This window comes from Molothrus aeneus, chromosome 1 (assembly GCF_037042795.1).
Source record: "Molothrus aeneus isolate 106 chromosome 1, BPBGC_Maene_1.0, whole genome shotgun sequence".
Classification (NCBI taxonomy): Eukaryota; Metazoa; Chordata; class Aves; order Passeriformes; family Icteridae; genus Molothrus; species Molothrus aeneus.
In genome coordinates, this window is record NC_089646.1 from 915,194 (window position 1) to 937,771 (window position 22,578).

Consider the following 22,578-nt stretch of genomic DNA (forward strand, 5'->3'; position numbering starts at 1 on the left):
CTGTCCTCAGCAGGGACAGGCAGCAGGACAGAGCTCTGCTTTGCTCTTAGTTACTTTTAGCTGGCTGAGGCAGAGAAGATCTCTGGACTGTGGGGTTTTTTTTTTTTCCTTTTTCTTTGGAGCTGTTTAAACCTGTTCTGCACTGAACACCCAGAAGAGCACCGGCAGCTCACACCCGTGGCCCATCAGACCAGGCCTGGCTGCAGCATTTCCAGCACCAGAGGGACTGATAAGAGATTAAGTGAGCCAAGCTACAGCTCAAGATGGGGACTTTCTGAGTTTGTCATCTCTTTTGGAGCAGCAAGAGATTTTATTGTTGAATATGGCTCCTTTGTTGTGCTGATGAATTCTTTGCTCCTTAACCAACCATTTTTTTCAACTTTTCACCAAGGAAATCTTTATTTCTGAACCAGTTGAGGGAGGGGCCGCTTGAATTTGCTTTCCAGAGGAAAACCCTTTAAAGGTTTTTCTCCCAAAATTGCCCTAAACCAGGACACACTGCGATCCTTCCCGAGGCCCGGCTGTGGCCGGAGCCGCTCCCGGCCAGCGGGGCGGGCTTAGTGCGCTTTGAAGGGATTGGGTCGGGGCGGCAGCGGCGCCCTGAGGGAGCCCAGGGTGATCCTGCGCTGCCTCCCTGCGCTGCCGGCCCCGGCCTGCTCGCCCGAAATCCCCCCAAGGCCCGGCTGCTCCGGCCACGAGGGCTCCCGCCTCCATCCAATAAAAAGCTGAATTCATCCATTTCTAGGAAGAAAAAAGGATTCTGCCAGGTCAGTGACACTGCCAGTGTGACGGACACCAGCCACAGAGAACCAGAATCACTTCTGCTTTTCATTTCCTCCTTCCCCATAGCTGCATCCAGACCTGGTGAGGGGGATGCAGGGAGGCTGCTGAGGGACACAGGGCTGCAGCCAGGCCCTCCTGTCCTGCCCCCACACCTCCCTGCCAGGACATCAGCCCCACCACAGCACTTTTCAGGGAATCCCAGAATGGTTTGGGTGGGAAGGGACCTCCAAGCTCATCTTCTTCCACCTCCCTGGAAGGGGGCAGGAACACCTTCCACTATCCCAGGGTGCTCAAAGCCTCATCCAGCCTGGCCAACTTCCAGAGATGGAAGTGTCAACTCCTGTCAGACAGCACGCCCTGACCCGAAACCCCAAACTTCTTCCAGGGAGTTGCAGGCACCACCCCAGCAGTGGGAAGGCAGGAACCCTGGCAGGCTGCACACACAGCCCCAAATGCTGCCACCCACAGCAATGAGCAGCTGGTGGCTCTGAAAGAGTAAAGCAGGGATTTATTACAAGGTCTCCAGGGATTCACCTTAGGCAGCGGAAAAGCCCAGCCAGGGCTACACCCAAGATGGGCCCAAAGCGGTCACAAAATGGACGAGCGCTCACACTTTTAAAAGTGTGGTGGTCTCGTGCTTTTATAAGTTGTGCTCCATTTGAATAGTGGAGTTAACTGTCCAATTACACCTTTAGGTTATGAAGTCCCATCCTCCTTGTTGCTCTCTCTTCAGTTCACCGTTGTTTCTATTTTTTGGGCCTGGACTTTGTATCCTTGGCCTCAAGCTAGAACAGGATTGTTTTGTCTACCTACCCCGTGAAAAGACCTTGCTAACAATGAAGCTCAGAGCTACACACCAAAGCAGCACAGAATCAAAAAAAAAAAAGGATGCTAAAATGCAAGGCATCATTGTCAGCTCATGGCTCCAGCCTGGCTTCCTGAGTGCGGGGTGGCTGCATACTCCAGCCCAGCCCAGCCCAGCCCAGCCCAGCCTGGCCCGGCCCAGCCCGGCCCAGCCCAGCCCAGCCCAGCCCAGCCCAGCCCAGCCCAGCCCAGCCCAGCCCAGCCCAGCTGCCACCAGCCCTGCAGTGCTGCCAAAGGCTGGCACGGACAATCAGAGCCTCTTCCCTATTCCCTCCTGATTCTTCTGTGGCCTCAGTGCCCACAGGGAGAGGTAGGACACTATCCCCATGGCATCTAGGCAGGATAGCAGCACGCAGACAGCCCCAGGCAGGACACCACTTCTTTAATGCTCCAAGGGACTGAGCGGGAGGAGATGCAGAAAATGGCAGAGAGGGTCCAGCCCAGGCAGAGCTGCAGTGAGGCTGCACTGTGATGCCGTCATTCCCACAGCTCCTCCCTGCTCAGCCAGCCAAGGGCATGGGCAGGGGCCCAGCAGCCATCCCACCCTGTCAGTCACACACCTGGATGTGGATTTCTTGTGAGCAGATCCAAAAATATGGGAAGACTTTCTCAGTGAAGGTGGCCTCCAACTGCAAGATCTGCGTCAGGTCCTTTGCGTTGTAGAAAGTCACTCGGCCCATTTCATAGTCCAGGCAGACCCTGATTCTCTGGAGGTTTTCCTTCAGTGCCAGCACCTCAGAGCTCATGCAGATTGAACTGTACTGTCCTTCCCAGTCCATTAGCAGCCCCCAGAGCTTCTCAGATCTGGGCAGGTTGAGCGGCCTCTTCCTCGGCACAGACTCCGGGGCCACCCCCACGGCCCACCAGCCGTCTTCCCCAACCTCCACCTCCCAGTAATGCCTCCCAGATGTGAACCCCTGGGTGCCCAAGACACTGAAGTTGCCCGTGAACCTCTTGGGGGTGTCAGGGAGGTTTGGCTCTTGAAGTATGAACCGGACCATTTTGCAGTCCCGCGAGAGGATCAGGCAAGGATTCGCCGTCTCTGGGTCCAGCCGCACCCGCTCTAAAGGGTGACAGAAACATCAGTCTGTGCCTGCTGAGAAGAGAACCAGCACCTCTCCTCCACCCTGCACCACGGGGCTGGGACCTGTCCTGGGAGCACAAGGGGCACTCCTGCAGCCCCCTCGGGTGGCATGGGACACGGCAGCCTCACTGTCCCCACGCTGGCAGCCGAGGGTGAAAAGATGCTCCCTGAGGCAGGACTGAGGCAGGCAGTGTCCCCACAGGCAGGGCACAGACACGATGGGCTTTGCTAAAGCTGCTCCCAGATGTGCTGCATATTGCAGCCTGTGGGGAGCAGTGCATGCCGTGGCTGTGAGCAGGCAGTGCTGCAGGGCAGGAGGGGCCAGGCCAGTCCCTGCTCCTGTGCCAAGGGCTCACCCAGCTCGGAGCCCTGCTCTGCCCAGCCAGCAGGCAACCGAGCTGCAGAGCCCGAGCTGCCCATCCACCAGGGATGTTCTGCTGCCATCCCGTGGCCATCCCACAGGGCCACACAGCTGTCACTGTGCGGTGCCACCAGCCCAGACCCTCTGCCAAACCCACTCCTGCGGGGACTGCAGGGGGGAAGCTGAGGCACGACTCTCCTGTGCTCAAGTGCATCATCCCAAAAACGGAGAGTGTGGAGAGCGGCCTCAGCACAAATGGTGCCAGCCACACCTCAGCCCAGCAATGCTGCACCATGTGGGCCCTGAGCACCTGCAGAAGCACTTCTGATCACACCAAAATGCCAGCTAAAATCACGTACAGCCCCTCTGCTTAACTGGGCACAGCCTGACACGGCCTCCTGCTGTCCTGGCCCTGGCCTGGCATCGCAGGACAGCATCCCTGGTGCTGCCTGGCACAAGGACAGACCTGGATTTTTATTGCAGGCCTAGTCACAACAACAGGACTCAGCTCTAGACAGATGCTGGGTTTAGATGTGCTGTGAGCTCATCTCAGCACCAAGGACATGAGGACACTCATCCTGGAAAGCTTTTCCCCCTCAGTTGTGCTCAGCAGCTCCATAAACTTACCCCTTATGCCCCAGTCTATCTCGCTCTGCAGGCTCACTGGAAGAAGGAAAGGAAGATGCATGAGTGTCTCTCCTGTGGCACCTGTCCTGCTCCCCATCAGGGCAGCAACCCAGATGTGGAGCCCCAGGCTCCAGCAAAGCCCATCCTGGGGATGGTTCCCACCTGGAGCAGCCGTTTTGCTCCTGAGCCCCAGGCAGAGGCAACAGGCAGTGAGGATTTCCCCCTGCCAGCCCAGCCCAGGGGAAGCACAGCACAGAGCCAGCAGGGCTTTACCTCTGAATTTATCCACCATGTCCACGACCCGCTGGCTCCTCCAAGTGAGGCTCTGAATGCTCTTCTGCAGCTCTGGGGAAACTGGCTCTGGGATCGGGGCCTTGGCTGCCTCACAGCTGAGGGGAACAGGGAGAGGAGCTCAGAGCCCAGCCACCAGCCAGGGCCAGCAGGGAAACAGGGAAATCCCTGCGGCCACAGAGCCCAGGGCAGCCCTGTCCCTGCTCTCAGCACAGCAACCCCATCTTTAGGAGGGGTGCAACAGCCTCTGGTTCCTGGTAACATCCCATGAAATCCCAAATCCCCAGCGGGGCAAACCACCTCCTTGCCGGCTCCTGCAGCGCTCTCAAAGCTCTGCCCAAAGGAGCTGAGCAGGAGGAGAGGGACACCGAGCCCGTTTCATACCTGCTCAGGATTCTGCCAACATCCTGCAAGAGAGAAAACACAGGAGAGCTGTGGCACTGCTGAGGGCCAGGGAGCTGCAGTGGCTGCCCAGCTGTGTGAAGCAGCTGAAGGGGGCTGGGGCTGAGCCCACACCTCATCCCAACCCTCCCTTCCCTCATGGCCCTGACCCACAACAGGCACAGCACAGTGTCACAGCATGGTGTCACAGTGTCACAGCACAGTGTCACAGTGTCACAGTGTCACAGCACGGTGTCACAGTGTCACAGTGTCACAGCACAGGGTCACAGTGTCACAGCACAGTGTCACAGCACTGGTGTCACAGCATGGTGTCACGTCACAGTGTCACAGCACAGTGTCACAGCACAGTGTCACAGCTCAGTGTCACAGCAGAGTGTCACAGTGTCACAGCACAGTGTCACAGCACGGTGTCACAGAGTCACAGCACGGTGTCACAGTGTCACAGTACAGTGTGACAGCACAGTGTCACAGCATGGTGTCAGAACACAGTGTCACAGTGTCACAGCATGGTGTCACAGTGACACAGAACAGTGTCACAGCACGGTGTCAGAGTGTCATAGCACAGTGTCACAGCACCGTGTCACACCACAGTGTCACAGTGTCACAGCACAGTGTCACAGCACGGTGTCACAGCACAGTGTCACAGTGTCAGAGCACGGTGTCACAGTGTCACAGCACGGTGTCACAGCACCATGTCACAGCACGGTGTCACAGTGTCACAGCACCGTGTCACAGTGTCACAGCATGGTGTCACAGCATGGTGTCACAGCACAGTGTCACAGCACCGTGTCACAGCACGGTGTCACAGCACGGTGTCACAGTGTCACAGCACCGTGTCACAGTGTCACAGCATGGTGTCACAGCATGGTGTCACAGCACAGTGTCACAGCACCGTGTCACAGTGTCACAGCACGGTGTCCCACCATGGCCCCAGCCTGCACCAGGATGCAGAGGGTGCCAGCTGGGTGTCCCCAGCCCCAGTAGGGGTCACAGTGCCCAGGGGCTGATGCTGCCTCACCTGGAGGAACTCGACCCCCGGCTGGTCCTGCTTCTCCTGGATCTGCGCTATCACCGTGTCCAGCAGCGACTGCCTCTCCAAAACCCTGGACGTGTATTCCTCGCTCTTATTCACCAGCTCCTGGGACATCTGCTCCAGCTGGCCCAGCAGGGCCTTCTTCTGCTCCTCCAGGCACTGCTGCAGCTCCTCAAAGCTCTCCGTCACACGCTGCAACTCCCACATCACTGTCACCTGCAAGGCACCGCACGGAGGCCCTGAGCCCAGCCAGGCTCCGGCTGCCCCCGCAGGGACACGGCTGCTGCACAGAGGGGGCCAGGATCACACACAACGGCACCAGAGGTTTGGAACAGGAATAGCAGGAAGAACAGAGACAGGGGGGGGCAAGTCTGGATGTTGATGGGTCCAAGGAGGCCACATGAGATGGACAGAGAAAAGAATGTTGGCATGGATTAGGAGATAAGTATATATGGGGAGAGGGAAAGATGGGACATTCCTGGGGAGCCACATGGGTGAGCACTAGGGGGCATGGAGAGAACACACACCTGCAGGTCCTCGCTTTTCTGGTCTCCTGTGCTGTTCAATTTTTCCTTCTGCTTTTGTAGAAATAGCAGGTTTCTCTGGAGTGTCTCCTGGGGCAGGGATTAAACAATTGGCATTTCTGTTAATTTTGGAATGACATTCACAGCAGGGAGATGATGTTGCCAAACAACCCCTGTGCGGGCAAACCCAGTCTGGGGAGTCACTGGGGGTGACCCCTGCGTGTCTGGGAGTGAGTTTTGCGCTCAGAGACACCACACAACTCTCCAAACTCAGCCTGGGGACATCCCCATCCACAGCTCTTATGGCCAGAAACATTGCTGGAATAACTTCATTGGAGTTCCACTCCATTCCAGTGGAGACCCTGGATTTTGTGTTTATTTACATGTTTTTTTTAATTAGAAAAAACAACTCTCAACATTGGAAGTGTGATTTCTGGGAAGAGGTTTGCAGTGACAGTAGCAGGGACTCAGACAGGCCCCATCAATTTCCTGGAGTATTAACAAACTCCTCCTGCTCTGAGGCATCTCCTGCGTTGCAGTGAGCCGAGACCCCAGCCCACGCTGTGGGGAGAAAGCCTGGCTGGGGCCATGTGGGGCACAAGGGACCATGTGGGACCCAGAGGGGTGAGCAGGGAGAGGGACCGGGGCTCCTGCGTGGGCTGGGGCCAGGCGGTGGCAGAAGCAGCAGCCCCAGCAGGGTGGGGTAGAGCAGCCCAAGCTGGCAGCCAGACAGGGAGCCCGGGCAGCAGCCGGCTGAGGCCCCAGATCCGTGGCTGGCCGGGGACACGGCCGAAGCTGTGTGTGGAGGGGAAGCAGAGCCGCGCCCTGAGGGAAGCCCAGACCCTGCTCAGAGCAGACCCAGAGCCACAGCCAGAGGAGCTCATGCCCAGAGCAGAGCCCAGACTGTCCTTGAAGGGAGCCCAGATGTGTGCCCGGACAGGACGCGGACCTGTGCCCACAGGGGACCCCAGCCTGTCCCCGAGGGAGCCCAGCCCCTGCTGCAGGGGATCCCCGCCTGTGGCCGGAGGGGACCCTGAGCTGTGCCCCTCGGCCGCCCCACCCCGGGCAGCCAAGGCCCCCAGGCCCTGCCCAAGCCCCCGGCCCCTCTCGCGGCGCCGCCCCGTACCCGCAGCTCCCGAGCGGCCTCTTCGGCGGGGCGGACACGGTGCCGGCGGTGCTCGGGCCCGTCCCGGCAGCAGGGCGCGCAGAGCAGGGCGGCGCAGGGCTCGCAGAACAGCGCCAGGGCCTTGCCGTGCTGGGGGCACCGCGGCCGCGCCGCCACCTCCTCCAGGGCCCGGGCCAGCCCGGCCACGTTGCCCAGGGAGCGGATGGGGCGCTGCGAGCCCGGCTCCAGCGGGGCGCGGCACTGCGGGCAGGCGGCGGGGCGCGGCGGGTCCCCCAGCACGCCCGCCAGGCACTGCCCGCAGAAGCTGTGCCCGCACGCCGTCAGCACGGGCTGCTCGAACACATCCAGGCACAGCGGGCAAGTGGCCTCGGCCACCAGCTGCTCCCGCAGGGCCAGCACCTCCTCAGCCATGGCCGCGACGGCCGGGAACGGACGGGAAGGGGCCGCACCCGCGACCGCGGCGGGGGAGGGCCTGGGCACGACGGGAACGGGCTGGGCTGGGCTGGGGGCCGGCAATTGGCTCTGGGATGCGAGTGTGTGTTTGTGAGTGTGTGTGTCAGTGTGTGCGGGCGTGTGCGCATCCATGTCATTGCACACACATGTAGAATGCCGCACCTTGTGCACATCCATGTCACTGCAAGTGTGTCTGTGTGTGCCTCTGTGTGTTTCTGTGTGCCTGGGAGTGTCCCCGTCTCTCCCTGGGCAGATTCCTGTGCCTGGATCTCACATTACTCACACGCGTGTCCATGTCCAAGTGCGTGTGTGCAAGCTGGGGAGGAAGGAGCAGGAAAACCCCGGGGGAACACGGGCACGGGGCCGCAGTGTGCGCTGCGTGTGCCCGTGTCTGCAGCCCACGGCAGCGGGGATGCAGCAGCGGCCGCGCAAAGTGAGGGCTGGGGTGAGTGTGAGTGAGAGTGTGAGTGTGAGCATGAGCATGAGTGAGAGTGTGAATGTGAGTGTAAGTGTCAGTGCAAGTGTGAGCGTGAGGGTAAGTGTGAGTGTGAGTGTGAGCCTTCATCCCAGCCTTCCCCCGGGGCGCAGCCAGTACGGTTCTGCCAGGGCCCGCGCATGCTGGGGATGCTTAAATCAGTTGAATCGTTAATAACCTGCCAGGGGCTGGGAGCTTCGGCCCGGCCCGGCCCCTATGGCGGGTCGCAGCTGGCAGCGGGAGCCCCTTCCCCAGGCCGGGCCCCGCGATCCTTCCCGAGGCCCGGCTGTGGCCGGAGCCGCTCCCGGCCAGCGGGGCGGGCTTAGTGCGCTTTGAAGGGATTGGGTCGGGGCGGCAGCGGCGCCCTGAGGGAGCCCAGGGTGATCCTGCGCTGCCTCCCTGCGCTGCCGGCCCCGGCCTGCTCGCCCGAAATCCCCCCAAGGCCCGGCTGCTCCGGCCACGAGGGCTCCCGCCTCCATCCAATAAAAAGCTGAATTCATCCATTTCTAGGAAGAAAAAAGGATTCTGCCAGGTCAGTGACACTGCCAGTGTGACGGACACCAGCCACAGAGAACCAGAATCACTTCTGCTTTTCATTTCCTCCTTCCCCATAGCTGCATCCAGACCTGGTGAGGGGGATGCAGGGAGGCTGCTGAGGGACACAGGGCTGCAGCCAGGCCCTCCTGTCCTGCCCCCACACCTCCTTGCCAGGACATCAGCCCCACCACAGCACTTTTCAGGGAATCCCAGAATGGTTTGGGTGGGAAGGGACCTCCAAGCTCATCTTCTTCCACCTCCCTGGAAGGGGGCAGGAACACCTTCCACTATCCCAGGGTGCTCAAAGCCTCATCCAGCCTGGCCAACTTCCAGAGATGGAAGTGTCAACTCCTGTCAGACAGCACGCCCTGACCCGAAACCCCAAACTTCTTCCAGGGAGTTGCAGGCACCACCCCAGCAGTGGGAAGGCAGGAACCCTGGCAGGCTGCACACACAGCCCCAAAATGCTGCCACCCACAGCAATGAGCAGCTGGTGGCTCTGAAAGAGTAAAGCAGGGATTTATTACAAGGTCTCCAGGGATTCACCTTAGGCAGCGGAAAAGCCCAGCCAGGGCTACACCCAAGATGGGCCCAAAGCGGTCACAAAATGGACGAGCGCTCACACTTTTAAAAGTGTGGTGGTCTCGTGCTTTTATAAGTTGTGCTCCATTTGAATAGTGGAGTTAACTGTCCAATTACACCTTTAGGTTATGAAGTCCCATCCTCCTTGTTGCTCTCTCTTCAGTTCACCGTTGTTTCTATTTTTTGGGCCTGGACTTTGTATCCTTGGCCTCAAGCTAGAACAGGATTGTTTTGTCTACCTACCCCGTGAAAAGAACTTGCTAACAATGAAGCTCAGAGCTACACACCAAAGCAGCACAGAATCAAAAAAAAAAAAGGATGCTAAAATGCAAAGCATCATTGTCAGCTCATGGCTCCAGCCTGGCTTCCTGAGTGCGGGGTGGCTGCATACTCCAGCCCAGCCCAGACCGGCCAAGCCCAGCCCGGCCTGGCCCAGCCCAGCCCAGCCCAGCCCAGCCCGGTTCAGCCCGGCCCAGCCCAGCCCAGCCCAGCCCAGCCCAGCCCAGCCCAGCCCGGTTCAGCCCAGCCCAGCCCGGCCCAGCCCGGCCCAGCCCAGCCCAGCCCAGCCCAGCCCAGCCCAGCCCAGCCCAGCTGCCACCAGCCCTGCAGTGCTGCCAAAGGCTGGCACGGACAATCAGAGCCTCTTCCCCATTCCCTCCCGATTCTTCTGTGGCCTCAGTGCCCACAGGGAGAGGTAGGACACTATCCCCATGGCATCTAGGCAGGATAGCAGCACGCAGACAGCCCCAGGCAGGACAGCACTTCTTTAATGCTCCAAAGGACTGAGCGGGAGGAGATGCAGAAAATGGCAGAGAGGGTCCAGCCCAGGCAGAGCTGCAGTGAGGCTGCACTGTGATGCCGTCATTCCCACAGCTCCTCCCTGCTCAGCCAGCAAAGGGCATGGGCAGGGGCCCAGCAGCCATCCCAACCTGTCAGTCACACACCTGGATGTGGGTATTTTTTGAGCAGATTAAAAAATATGGGAAGACTTTCTCAGTGAAGGTGGCCTCCAACTGCTGGATCAGTCTCATGTCCTTTGCGTTGTAGAAAGTCACTTGGCCCATTTCATAGTCCAGGCAGACCCTGATTCTCTGGAGGTTTTCGCTGAGTGCCAGCGGGTGTGGGGTCATGCAGACTGTTCTATACTGGCTATTCTGGTTCATTAGCAGCCCCCAGAGCTTCTCAGATCTGGGCAGACTGAGCAGCTTCTCCCACCGAATGGACTCCAGAGCCAATCCCAGGGACCACCAGCCGTCTTCCCCAACCTCCACCTCCCAGTAATGCCTCCCAGATGTGAACCCCTGGGTGCCTAAGACACAGGGGCTGCCCGTGAACCTCTTGGGGGTGTCAGGGAAGTTTTCTTTTCCAGGTCCCACCCAGACCCTTTTGAAGTCCTGCGAGAGGATCAGGCAAGGATCCACGGTCTCTGGGTCCAGCCGCACCTGCTCTAAAGGGTGACAGAAACATCAGTCAGTGCCTGCTGAGAAGAGAACCAGCACCTCTCCTCCACCCTGCACCACGGGGCTGGGACCTGTCCTGGGAGCACAAGGGGCACTCCTGCAGCCCCCTCGGGTGGCATGGGACACGGCAGCCTCACTGTCCCCACGCTGGCAGCCGAGGGTGAAAAGATGCTCCCTGAGGCAGGACTGAGGCAGGCAGTGTCCCCACAGGCAGGGCACAGACACGATGGGCTTTGCTAAAGCTGCTCCCAGATGTGCTGCATATTGCAGCCTGTGGGGAGCAGTGCATGCCGTGGCTGTGAGCAGGCAGTGCTGCAGGGCAGGAGGGGCCAGGCCAGTCCCTGCTCCTGTGCCAAGGGCTCACCCAGCTCGGAGCCCTGCTCTGCCCAGCCAGCAGGCAACCGAGCTGCAGAGCCTGAGCTGCCCATCCACCAGGGATGTTCTGCTGCCATCCCGTGGCCATCCCACAGGGCCACACAGCTGTCACTGTGCGGTGCCACCAGCCCAGACCCTCTGCCAAACCCACTCCTGCGGGGACTGCAGGGGGGAAACTGAGGCACGACTCTCCTGTGCTCAAGTGCATCATCCCAAAAACGGAGAGTGTGGAGAGCGGCCTCAGCACAAATGGTGCCAGCCACACCTCAGCCCAGCAATGCTGCACCATGTGGGCCCTGAGCACCTGCAGAAGCACTTCTGATCACACCAAAATGCCAGCTAAAATCACGTACAGCCCCTCTGCTTAACTGGGCACAGCCTGACACGGCCTCCTGCTGTCCTGGCCCTGGCCTGGCATCGCAGGACAGCATCCCTGGTGCTGCCTGGCACAAGGACAGACCTGGATTTTTATTGCAGGCCTAGTCACAACAACAGGACTCAGCTCTAGACAGATGCTGGGTTTACATGTGCTGTGAACTCATCTCAGCACCAAGGACATGAGGACACTCATCCTGGAAAGCTTTTCCCCCTCAGTTGTGCTCAGCAGCTCCATAAACTTACCCCTTATGCCCCAGTCTATCTCGCTCTGCAGGCTCACTGGAAGAAGGAAAGGAAGATGCATGAGTGTCTCTCCTGTGGCACCTGTCCTGCTCCCCATCAGGGCAGCAACCCAGATGTGGAGCCCCAGGCTCCAGCAAAGCCCATCCTGGGGATGGTTCCCACCTGGAGCAGCCGTTTTGCTCCTGAGCCCCAGGCAGAGGCAACAGGCAGTGAGGATTTCCCCCTGCCAGCCCAGCCCAGGGGAAGCACAGCACAGAGCCAGCAGGGCTTTACCTCTGAATTTATCCACCATGTCCACGACCCGCTGGCTCCTCCAAGTGAGGCTCTGAATGCTCTTCTGCAGCTCTGGGGAAACTGGCTCTGGGATCGGGGCCTTGGCTGCCTCACAGCTGAGGGGAACAGGGAGAGGAGCTCAGAGCCCAGCCACCAGCCAGGGCCAGCAGGGAAACAGGGAAATCCCTGCGGCCACAGAGCCCAGGGCAGCCCTGTCCCTGCTCTCAGCACAGCAACCCCATCTTTAGGAGGGGTGCAACAGCCTCTGGTTCCTGGTAACATCCCATGAAATCCCAAATCCCCAGCAGGGCAAACCACCTCCTTGCCGGCTCCTGCAGCGCTCTCAAAGCTCTGCCAAAGGAGCTGAGCAGGAGGAGAGGGACACCGAGCCCGTTTCATACCTGCTCAGGATTCTGCCAACATCCTGCAAGAGAGAAAACACAGGAGAGCTGTGGCACTGCTGAGGGCCAGGGAGCTGCAGTGGCTGCCCAGCTGTGTGAAGCAGCTGAAGGGGGCTGGGGCTGAGCCCACACCTCATCCCAACCCTCCCTTCCATCAGGGCCCTGACCCACAGCAGGCACAGCACAGTGTCACAGCACAGTGTCACAGCATGGTGTCACAGCACAGTGTCACAGTGTCACAGTGTCACAGCACAGGGTCACAGTGTCACAGCACAGTGTCACAGCACAGTGTCACAGCACAGTGTCACAGTGTCACAGTGTCACAGCACCGTGTCACAGTGTCACAGCACGGTGTCACAGTGTCACAGCACAGTGTCACAGCATGGTGTCACAGTGTCACAGCACAGTGTCACAGCACCGTGTCACAGTGTCACCGCACGGTGTCCCACCATGGCCCCAGCCTGCACCAGGATGCAGAGGGTGCCAGCTGGGTGTCCCCAGCCCCAGTAGGGGTCACAGTGCCCAGGGGCTGATGCTGCCTCACCTGGAGGAACTCGACCCCCGGCTGGTCCTGCTTCTCCTGGATCTGCGCTATCACCGTGTCCAGCAGCGACTGCCTCTCCAAAACCCTGGACGTGTATTCCTCGCTCTTATTCACCAGCTCCTGGGACATCTGCTCCAGCTGGCCCAGCAGGGCCTTCTTCTGCTCCTCCAGGCACTGCTGCAGCTCCTCAAAGCTCTCCGTCACACGCTGCAACTCCGACCTCACTGTCACCTGCAAGGCACCGCACGGAGGCCCTGAGCCCAGCCAGGCTCCGGCTGCCCCCGCAGGGACACGGCTGCTGCACAGAGGGGGCCAGGATCACACACAACGGCACCAGAGGTTTGGAACAGGAACAGCAGGAAGAACAGAGACAGGGGGGCAAGTCTGGATGTTGACGGGCCCAAGGAGGCCACATGAGATGGACAGAGAAAAGAATGTTGGCATGGATTAGGAGATAAGTATATATGGGGAGAGGGAAATATGGGACATTCCTGGGGAGCCACATGGGTGAGCACTGGGGGGCATGGAGAGGAACACACACCTGCAGGACTAGACTTTTCTGGTCTCCTGTGCTGTTCAATTTTTCCTTCTGCTTTTGTAGAAATAGCAGGTTTCTCTGGAGTGTCTCCTGGGGCAGGGATTAAACAAATGGCATTTCTGTTAATTTTGGAATGACATTCACAGCAGGGAGATGATGTTGCCAAACAACCCCTGTGCGGACAAACCCAGTCTGGGGAGTCACTGGGGGTGACCCCTGCGTGTCTGGGAGTGAGTTTTGCGCTCAGAGACACCACGCAACTCTCCAAACTCAGCCTGGGGACATCCCCATCCACAGCTCTTATGGCCAGAAACATTGCTGGAATAACTTCATTGGAGTTCCACTCCATTCCAGTGGAGACCCTGGATTTTGTGTTTATTTAAATGGTTTTTTTTAATTAGAAAAAACAACTCTCAACATTGGAAGTGTGATTTCTGGGAAGAGGTTTGCAGTGACAGTAGCAGGGACTCAGACAGGCCCCATCAATTTCCTGGAGTATTAACAAACTCCTCCTGCTCTGAGGCATCTCCTGCGTTGCAGTGAGCCAAGACCCCAGCCCACGCTGTGGGGAGAAAGCCTGGCTGGGGCCATGTGGGGCACAAGGGACCATGTGGGACCCAGAGGGGTGAGCAGGGAGAGGGACCGGGGCTCCTGCGTGGGCTGGGGCCAGGCGGTGGCAGAAGCAGCAGCCCCAGCAGGGTGGGGTAGAGCAGCCCAAGCTGGCAGCCAGACAGGGAGCCCGGGCAGCAGCCGGCTGAGGCCCCAGATCCGTGGCTGGCCGGGGACACGGCCGAAGCTGTGTGTGGAGGGGAAGCAGAGCCGCGCCCTGAGGGAAGCCCAGACCCTGCTCAGAGCAGACCCAGAGCCACAGCCAGAGGAGCTCATGCCCAGAGCAGAGCCCAGACTGTCCTTGAAGGGAGCCCAGATGTGTGCCCGGACAGGACGCGGACCTGTGCCCACAGGGGACCCCAGCCTGTCCCCGAGGGAGCCCAGCCCCTGCTGCAGGGGATCCCCGCCTGTGGCCGGAGGGGACCCTGAGCTGTGCCCCTCGGCCGCCCCACCCCGGGCAGCCAAGGCCCCCAGGCCCTGCCCAAGCCCCCGGCCCCTCTCGCGGCGCCGCCCCGTACCCGCAGCTCCCGGGCGGCCTCTTCGGCGGGGCGGACACGGTGCCGGCGGTGCTCGGGCCCGTCCCGGCAGCAGGGCGCGCAGAGCAGGGCGGCGCAGGGCTCGCAGAACAGCGCCAGGGCCTTGCCGTGCTGGGGGCACCGCGGCCGCGCCGCCACCTCCTCCAGGGCCCGGGCCAGCCCGGCCATGTTGCCCAGGGAGCGGATGGGGCGCTGCGAGCCCGGCTCCAGCGGGGCGCGGCACTGCGGGCAGGCGGCGGGGCGCGGCGGGTCCCCCAGCACGCCCGCCAGGCACTGCCCGCAGAAGCTGTGCCCGCACGCCGTCAGCACGGGCTGCTCGAACACATCCAGGCACAGCGGGCAAGTGGCCTCGGCCACCAGCTGCTCCCGCAGGGCCAGCACCTCCTCAGCCATGGCCGCGACGGACGGGAACGGACGGGAAGGTGCCGAGGCGGGGCCGGGCCGGGGCCTTGCCCCGGGGCACAGTCCGCACGGTACGGCAGGCGCGGCTTGCTCCGGGAGTAGCGCTGCCATGGCCCGGTTAATGTTTAAATTCCTATAATCATCAATATGGTGGAACGTGTCCAGCCTGTCTCGCCCTTGGCGGCGGCTCGGCGCTGCCTAGCGGCAATCTCACCTCCAGGCCTTGCACTGTGTCCTGAGGTGACTTTTATGCTCATATCCCTCTTCGTCTGTGTCGCTCAGAAATAAATTTTGCACGTTTAGGATTGGTTCTGAGGGCGAAGAGGGGGGTCAGAAGAAGAAGCGCAGAGTTTGTTTTCAGAAAAATAGCGCTCCCTCCTTCTGCACATTCCTGCTGCAGTTCGGTGCTGTCCTCAGCAGGGACAGGCAGCAGGACAGAGCTCTGCTTTGCTCTTAGTTACTTTTAGCTGGCTGAGGCAGAGAAGATCTCTGGACTGTGGGGTTTTTTTTTTTTCCTTTTTCTTTGGAGCTGTTTAAACCTGTTCTGCACTGAACACCCAGAAGAGCACCGGCAGCTCACACCCGTGGCCCATCAGACCAGGCCTGGCTGCAGCATTTCCAGCACCAGAGGGACTGATAAGAGATTAAGTGAGCCAAGCTACAGCTCAAGATGGGGACTTTCTGAGTTTGTCATCTCTTTTGGAGCAGCAAGAGATTTTATTGTTGAATATGGCTCCTTTGTTGTGCTGATGAATTCTTTGCTCCTTAACCAACCATTTTTTTCAACTTTTCACCAAGGAAATCTTTATTTCTGAACCAGTTGAGGGAGGGGCCGCTTGAATTTGCTTTCCAGAGGAAAACCCTTTAAAGGTTTTTCTCCCAAAATTGCCCTAAACCAGGACACACTGCGATCCTTCCCGAGGCCCGGCTGTGGCCGGAGCCGCTCCCGGCCAGCGGGGCGGGCTTAGTGCGCTTTGAAGGGATTGGGTCGGGGCGGCAGCGGCGCCCTGAGGGAGCCCAGGGTGATCCTGCGCTGCCTCCCTGCGCTGCCGGCCCCGGCCTGCTCGCCCGAAATCCCCCCAAGGCCCGGCTGCTCCGGCCACGAGGGCTCCCGCCTCCATCCAATAAAAAGCTGAATTAATCCATTTCTAGGAAGAAAAAAGGATTCTGCCAGGTCAGTGACACTGCCGGTGTGACGGACACCAGCCACAGAGAACCAGAATCACTTCTGCTTTTCATTTCCTCCTTCCCCATAGCTGCATCCAGACCTGGTGAGGGGGATGCAGGGAGGCTGCTGAGGGACACAGGGCTGCAGCCAGGCCCTCCTGTCCTGCCCCCACACCTCCTTGCCAGGACATCAGCCCCACCACAGCACTTTTCAGGGAATCCCAGAATGGTTTGGGTGGGAAGGGACCTCCAAGCTCATCTTCTTCCACCTCCCTGGAAGGGGGCAGGAACACCTTCCACTATCCCAGGGTGCTCAAAGCCTCATCCAGCCTGGCCAACTTCCAGAGATGGAAGTGTCAACTCCTGTCAGACAGCACGCCCTGACCCGAAACCCCAAACTTCTTCCAGGGAGTTGCAGGCACCACCCCAGCAGTGGGAAGGCAGGAACCCTGGCAGGCTGCACACACAGCCCCAAATGCTGCCACCCACAGCAATGAGCAGCTGGTGGCTCTGAAAGAGTAAAGCAGGGATTTATTACAAGGTCTCCAGGGATTCACCTTAGGCAGCGGAAAAGCCCAGCCAGGGCTACACCCAAGATGGGCCCAAAGCGGTCACAAAATGGACGAGCGCTCACACTTTTAAAAGTGTGGTGGTCTCGTGCTTTTATAAGTTGTGCTCCATTTGAATAGTGGAGTTAACTGTCCAATTACACCTTTAGGTTATGAAGTCCCATCCTCCTTGTTGCTCTCTCTTCAGTTCACCGTTGTTTCTATTTTTTGGGCCTGGACTTTGTATCCTTGGCCTCAAGCTAGAAAAGGATTGTTTTGTCTACCTACCCCGTGAAAAGAACTTGCTAACAATGAAGCCCAGAGCTACACACCAAAGCAGCACAGAATCTAAAAAATATGAATTCTAAAATGCAAGGCATCATTGTCAGCTCATGGCTCCAGCCTGGCTTCCTGAGTGCGGGGTGGCTGCAACCTCCAGCCCAGCCCAGCCCAGCCCAGCCCGGCCCAGCCCGGCCCAGCCCAGCCCAGCCCAGCCCAGCCCAGCTGCCACCAGCCCTGCAGTGCTGCCAAAGGCTGGCACGGACAATCAGAGCCTCTTCCCTATTCCCTCCCGATTCTTCTGTGGCCTCAGTGCCCACAGGGAGAGGTAGGACACTATCCCCATGGCATCTAGGCAGGATAGCAGCACGCAGACAGCCCCAGGCAGGACAGCACTTCTTTAATGCTCCAAAGGACTGAGAGGGAGGAGATGCAGAAAATGGCAGAGAGGGTCCAGCCCAGGCAGAGCTGCAGTGAGGCTGCACTGTGATGCCGTCATTCCCACAGCTCCTCCCTGCTCAGCCAGCCAAGGGCATGGGCAGGGGCCCAGCAGCCATCCCAACCTGTCAGTCACACACCTGGATGAAGATATCTTCTGAGCAGATCCAAAAATATGGGAAGACTTTTTCAGTGAAGGTGGCCTCCAACTGCAAGATCTGCGTCAGGTCCTTTGCGTTGTAGAAAGTCACTCGGCCCATTTCATAGTCCAGGCAGACCCTGATTCTCTGGAGTATTTCCTTCAGTGCCAGCACCTCAGAGCTCATGCAGACTGTTCTGTACTGGCCACCCGGATACAATAGCAGCCCCCAGAGCTTCTCAGATATGGGCAGCCTGAGCAGCTCCTTCCTTGGCACGGACTCCAGGGCCACCCCAAGGGACCACCAGCCGTCTTCCCCAACCTCCACCTCCCAGTAATGCCTCCCAGATGTGAACCCCTGGGTGCCCAAGACACTGAAGTTGCCTCTGAACCTCTTGGGGGTGTCAGGGAGGTTTTGTTCTTGAGGTTTGAAGCAGACCCTTTTGCAGTCCTGCGAGAGGATCAGGCAAGGATCCGCCGTCTCTGGGTCCAGCCGCACCCGCTCTAAAGGGTGACAGAAACATCAGTCTGTGCCTGCTGAGAAGAGAACCAGCACCTCTCCTCCACCCTGCACCACGGGGCTGGGACCTGTCCTGGGAGCACAAGGGGCACTCCTGCAGCCCCCTCGGGTGGCATGGGACACGGCAGCCTCACTGTCCCCACGCTGGCAGCCGAGGGTGAAAAGATGCTCCCTGAGGCAGGACTGAGGCAGGCAGTGTCCCCACAGGCAGGGCACAGACACGATGGGCTTTGCTAAAGCTGCTCCCAGATGTGCTGCATATTGCAGCCTGTGGGGAGCAGTGCATGCCGTGGCTGTGAGCAGGCAGTGCTGCAGGGCAGGAGGGGCCAGGCCAGTCCCTGCTCCTGTGCCAAGGGCTCACCCAGCTCGGAGCCCTGCTCTGCCCAGCCAGCAGGCAACCGAGCTGCAGAGCCCGAGCTGCCCATCCACCAGGGATGTTCTGCTGCCATCCCGTGGCCATCCCACAGGGCCACACAGCTGTCACTGTGCGGTGCCACCAGCCCAGACCCTCTGCCAAACCCACTCCTGCGGGGACTGCAGGGGGGAAACTGAGGCACGACTCTCCTGTGCTCAAGTGCATCATCCCAAAAACGGAGAGTGTGGAGAGCGGCCTCAGCACAAATGGTGCCAGCCACACCTCAGCCCAGCAATGCTGCACCATGTGGGCCCTGAGCACCTGCAGAAGCACTTCTGATCACACCAAAATGCCAGCTAAAATCACGTACAGCCCCTCTGCTTAACTGGGCACAGCCTGACACGGCCTCCTGCTGTCCTGGCCCTGGCCTGGCATCGCAGGACAGCATCCCTGGTGCTGCCTGGCACAAGGACAGACCTGGATTTTTATTGCAGGCCTAGTCACAACAACAGGACTCAGCTCTAGACAGATGCTGGGTTTAGATGTGCTGTGAACTCATCTCAGCACCAAGGACATGAGGACACTCATCCTGGAAAGCTTTTCCCCCTCAGTTGTGCTCAGCAGCTCCATAAACTTACCCCTTATGCCCCAGTCTATCTCGCTCTGCAGGCTCACTGGAAGAAGGAAAGGAAGATGCATGAGTGTCTCTCCTGTGGCACCTGTCCTGCTCCCCATCAGGGCAGCAACCCAGATGTGGAGCCCCAGGCTCCAGCAAAGCCCATCCTGGGGATGGTTCCCACCTGGAGCAGCCGTTTTGCTCCTGAGCCCCAGGCAGAGGCACCAGGCAGTGAGGATTTCCCCCTGCCAGCCCAGCCCAGGGGAAGCACAGCACAGAGCCAGCAGGGCTTTACCTCTGAATTTATCCACCATGTCCACGACCCGCTGGCTCCTCCAAGTGAGGCTCTGAATGCTCTTCTGCAGCTCTGGGGAAACTGGCTCTGGGATCGGGGCCTTGGCTGCCTCACAGCTGAGGGGAACAGGGAGAGGAGCTCAGAGCCCAGCCACCAGCCAGGGCCAGCAGGGAAACAGGGAAATCCCTGCGGCCACAGAGCCCAGGGCAGCCCTGTCCCTGCTCTCAGCACAGCAACCCCATCTTTAGGAGGGGTGCAACAGCCTCTGGTTCCTGGTAACATCCCATGAAATCCCAAATCCCCAGCAGGGCAAACCACCTCCTTGCCGGCTCCTGCAGCGCTCTCAAAGCTCTGCCCAAAGGAGCTGAGCAGGAGGAGAGGGACACCGAGCCCGTTTCATACCTGCTCAGGATTCTGCCAACATCCTGCAAGAGAGAAAACACAGGAGAGCTGTGGCACTGCTGAGGGCCAGGGAGCTGCAGTGGCTGCCCAGCTGTGTGAAGCAGCTGAAGGGGGCTGGGGCTGAGCCCACACCTCATCCCAACCCTCCCTTCCATCAGGGCCCTGACCCACAGCAGGCACAGCACAGTGTCACAGCACAGTGTCACAGCACAGTGTCACAGTGTCACAGTGTCACAGCACAGGGTCACAGTGTCACAGCACAGTGTCACAGCACAGTGTCACAGCACAGTGTCACAGTGTCACAGTGTCACAGCACCGTGTCACAGTGTCACAGCACGGTGTCACAGTGTCACAGCACAGTGTCACAGCATGGTGTCACAGTGTCACAGCACAGTGTCACAGCACCGTGTCACAGTGTCACCGCACGGTGTCCCACCATGGCCCCAGCCTGCACCAGGATGCAGAGGGTGCCAGCTGGGTGTCCCCAGCCCCAGTAGGGGTCACAGTGCCCAGGGGCTGATGCTGCCTCACCTGGAGGAACTCGACCCCCGGCTGGTCCCGCTTCTCCTGGATCTGCGCTATCACCGTGTCCAGCAGCGACTGCCTCTCCAAAACCCTGGACGTGTATTCCTCGCTCTTATTCACCAGCTCCTGGGACATCTGCTCCAGCTGGCCCAGCAGGGCCTTCTTCTGCTCCTCCAGGCACTGCTGCAGCTCCTCAAAGCTCTCCGTCACACGCTGCAACTCTGACCTCACTGTCACCTGCAAGGCACCGCACGGAGGCCCTGAGCCCAGCCAGGCTCCGGCTGCCCCCGCAGGGACACGGCTGCTGCACAGAGGGGGCCAGGATCAGACACAACGGCACCAGAGGTTTGGAACAGGAACAGCAGGAAGAACAGAGACAGGGGGGGGCAAGTCTGGATGTTGATGGGCCCAAGGAGGCCACATGAGATGGACAGAGAAAAGAATGTTGGCATGGATTAGGAGATAAGTATATATGGGGAGAGGGAAATATGGGACATTCCTGGGGAGCCACATGGGTGAGCACTGGGGGGCATGGAGAGGAACACACACCTGCAGGACTAGACTTTTCTGGTCTCCTGTGCTGTTCAATTTTTCCTTCTGCTTTTGTAGAAATAGCAGGTTTCTCTGGAGTGTCTCCTGGGGCAGGGATTAAACAAATGGCATTTCTGTTAATTTTGGAATGACATTCACAGCAGGGAGATGATGTTGCCAAACAACCCCTGTGCGGACAAACCCAGTCTGGGGAGTCACTGGGGGTGACCCCTGCGTGTCTGGGAGTGAGTTTTGCGCTCAGAGACACCACGCAACTCTCCAAACTCAGCCTGGGGACATCCCCATCCACAGCTCTTATGGCCAGAAACATTGCTGGAATAACTTCATTGGAGTTCCACTCCATTCCAGTGGAGACCCTGGATTTTGTGTTTATTTAAATGGTTTTTTTTAATTAGAAAAAACAACTCTCAACATTGGAAGTGTGATTTCTGGGAAGAGGTTTGCAGTGACAGTAGCAGGGACTCAGACAGGCCCCATCAATTTCCTGGAGTATTAACAAACTCCTCCTGCTCTGAGGCATCTCCTGCGTTGCAGTGAGCCGAGACCCCAGCCCACGCTGTGGGGAGAAAGCCTGGCTGGGGACACGTGGGGCACAAGGGACCATGTGGGACCCAGAGGGGTGAGCAGGGAGAGGGACCGGGGCTCCTGCGTGGGCTGGGGCCAGGCGGTGGCAGAAGCAGCAGCCCCAGCAGGGTGGGGTAGAGCAGCCCAAGCTGGCAGCCAGACAGGGAGCCCGGGCAGCAGCCGGCTGAGGCCCCAGATCCGTGGCTGGCCGGGGACACGGCCGAAGCTGTGTGTGGAGGGGAAGCAGAGCCGCGCCCTGAGGGAAGCCCAGACCCTGCTCAGAGCAGACCCAGAGCCACAGCCAGAGGAGCTCATGCCCAGAGCAGAGCCCAGACTGTCCTTGAAGGGAGCCCAGATGTGTGCCCGGACAGGACGCGGACCTGTGCCCACAGGGGACCCCAGCCTGTCCCCGAGGGAGCCCAGCCCCTGCTGCAGGGGATCCCCGCCTGTGGCCGGAGGGGACCCTGAGCTGTGCCCCTCGGCCGCCCCACCCCGGGCAGCCAAGGCCCCCAGGCCCTGCCCAAGCCCCCGGCCCCTCTCGCGGCGCCGCCCCGTACCCGCAGCTCCCGGGCGGCCTCTTCGGCGGGGCGGACACGGTGCCGGCGGTGCTCGGGCCCGTCCCGGCAGCAGGGCGCGCAGAGCAGGGCGGCGCAGGGCTCGCAGAACAGCGCCAGGGCCTTGCCGTGCTGGGGGCACCGCGGCCGCGCCGCCACCTCCTCCAGGGCCCGGGCCAGCCCGGCCATGTTGCCCAGGGAGCGGATGGGGCGCTGCGAGCCCGGCTCCAGCGGGGCGCGGCACTGCGGGCAGGCGGCGGGGCGCGGCGGGTCCCCCAGCACGCCCGCCAGGCACTGCCCGCAGAAGCTGTGCCCGCACGCCGTCAGCACGGGCTGCTCGAACACATCCAGGCACAGCGGGCAAGTGGCCTCGGCCACCAGCTGCTCTCGCAGGGCCAGCACCTCCTCAGCCATGGCCGCGACGGACGGGAACGGACGGGAAGGTGCCGAGGCGGGGCCGGGCCGGGGCCTTGCCCCGGGGCACAGTCCGCACGGTACGGCAGGCGCGGCTTGCTCCGGGAGTAGCGCTGCCATGGCCCGGTTAATGTTTAAATTCCTATAATCATCAATATGGTGGAACGTGTCCAGCCTGTCTCGCCCTTGGCGGCGGCTCGGCGCTGCCTAGCGGCAATCTCACCTCCAGGCCTTGCACTGTGTCCTGAGGTGACTTTTATGCTCATATCCCTCTTCGTCTGTGTCGCTCAGAAATAAATTTTGCACGTT

The 22,578-nt window shown here is 60.0% G+C and overlaps 3 protein-coding genes across 3 annotated transcripts; all 3 read right to left on the minus strand.

Annotated features, from left to right (window-relative positions):
* Positions 1-2,021: 2,021 nt before the first annotated feature.
* Positions 2,022-7,506, minus strand: LOC136556706 (E3 ubiquitin-protein ligase TRIM7-like). The gene is made up of 7 exons (XM_066550074.1): positions 7,096-7,506; positions 5,973-6,059; positions 5,431-5,661; positions 4,395-4,417; positions 3,993-4,108; positions 3,720-3,755; positions 2,022-2,710 (listed from the first exon to the last, which is right to left on the minus strand). The coding sequence occupies exons 1-7, from the start codon at positions 7,504-7,506 to the stop codon at positions 2,196-2,198; spliced, it is 1,419 nt and encodes a 472-aa protein (XP_066406171.1). The 3' UTR covers positions 2,022-2,195.
* A 2,568-nt stretch (positions 7,507-10,074) lies between these two features.
* LOC136556751 (E3 ubiquitin-protein ligase TRIM7-like) lies at positions 10,075-14,892 on the minus strand. Its single transcript, XM_066550132.1, has 7 exons — positions 14,482-14,892; positions 13,358-13,444; positions 12,817-13,047; positions 12,273-12,295; positions 11,872-11,987; positions 11,599-11,634; positions 10,075-10,589 (listed from the first exon to the last, which is right to left on the minus strand). The coding sequence occupies exons 1-7, from the start codon at positions 14,890-14,892 to the stop codon at positions 10,075-10,077; spliced, it is 1,419 nt and encodes a 472-aa protein (XP_066406229.1).
* Positions 14,893-17,337: 2,445 nt separating this feature from the next.
* On the minus strand, positions 17,338-22,269 carry LOC136556724 (E3 ubiquitin-protein ligase TRIM7-like). The gene is made up of 7 exons (XM_066550096.1): positions 21,859-22,269; positions 20,735-20,821; positions 20,192-20,422; positions 19,661-19,683; positions 19,259-19,374; positions 18,986-19,021; positions 17,338-17,976 (listed from the first exon to the last, which is right to left on the minus strand). Exons 1-7 carry the CDS (start codon positions 22,267-22,269, stop codon positions 17,462-17,464), a joined length of 1,419 nt encoding a protein of 472 aa, XP_066406193.1. The 3' UTR covers positions 17,338-17,461.
* Positions 22,270-22,578: the final 309 nt, after the last annotated feature.